This window comes from Nicotiana attenuata, chromosome 3 (assembly GCF_001879085.1).
Source record: "Nicotiana attenuata strain UT chromosome 3, NIATTr2, whole genome shotgun sequence".
Classification (NCBI taxonomy): Eukaryota; Viridiplantae; Streptophyta; class Magnoliopsida; order Solanales; family Solanaceae; genus Nicotiana; species Nicotiana attenuata.
This window is the reverse complement of record NC_031991.1, coordinates 59,154,631-59,155,469: the sequence shown is the minus strand read 5'-3', so window position 1 is coordinate 59,155,469 and position 839 is coordinate 59,154,631. Positions and strand designations below refer to the sequence as shown.

General features: G+C 39.8%; 1 protein-coding gene across 2 annotated transcripts in view; it reads right to left on the bottom strand.

The window, feature by feature from the left end:
• LOC109223842 (nicotinate phosphoribosyltransferase 2-like) overlaps positions 1-839 on the bottom strand; it is a 10,581-nt gene that overhangs the window by 2,538 nt on the left and 7,204 nt on the right. For both annotated transcript variants that reach the window (XM_019388288.1, XM_019388289.1), the window contains exon 11: positions 123-297. In XM_019388288.1, the coding sequence (XP_019243833.1) occupies positions 123-297 (175 nt within the window). The remainder of the gene's footprint in view (positions 1-122; positions 298-839) is intronic.

Sequence of the window (839 nt, the reverse complement as noted above, 5' to 3'; positions counted from 1 at the left end):
AAGAAAGATGCCATCTGCCCTTCATCCATTGGCCTTTACGGAAACAGGAGACATGATGAAGGTCGAATAACATAGGAGAAGATTCTATTATTATGCCTGTATTATATTCCTGATGCTCTAACCTGTTTATTTAGTGCATCCAGTGTTTCCTCATTAAGGTCATTGCTAGCCGTGATGCTCATCTTTCCAAAACCAGACACTCCAAACTCCTTTTCAATAGTTTGAAAGAATTTCCTGGCTTCACATGACTGATAAGCAAGATCACCAGAGTCTAATCTAATGCCAACTGCTCTATACCTGCAAATATAACATAAAAACAACATACAAAGAAAAAAATTTATGTAAGGCATGGCCGTGTTCCCAATGACCACAGTAGAAATACAAATACAACAATAAGAAAGACTTGGTCAAACAAACTATGGTTTCAACTAAAACAATAAATCCTCATAGGAGAGAACAATTGATTAGGACAGAAAAAGGAGGTAATCATGCTGAGTTCTTATAATTGGCATTAGCCATTATAACTAAGAAAGAAAACTGTGTGCTTTGTCGACCAAGCAAAGTGGACAATTTTCCATAACCTAAACACAATGTGCTAAAGGGAAAGAATGGCCTTGGATCTCTAAGGAGCTTCTCAACTCCTTTCTGTTTTTCAGCTCTTTCTTTTTTCTTTTTCCCTTTTTCTTTTTTTTTGGGGGGGGGGGGTGGGGGGGTAGGGGGGGAGGGGGGTGGGGTAGGGGGTGGGTGGGTAGGGGAGTGGGAGTACTACTACTCGTTACTACGTAAGTTCTGGTAGTACGATTCCCTACGTTACTAACGTAGTTAATTTAAGTTTTCGT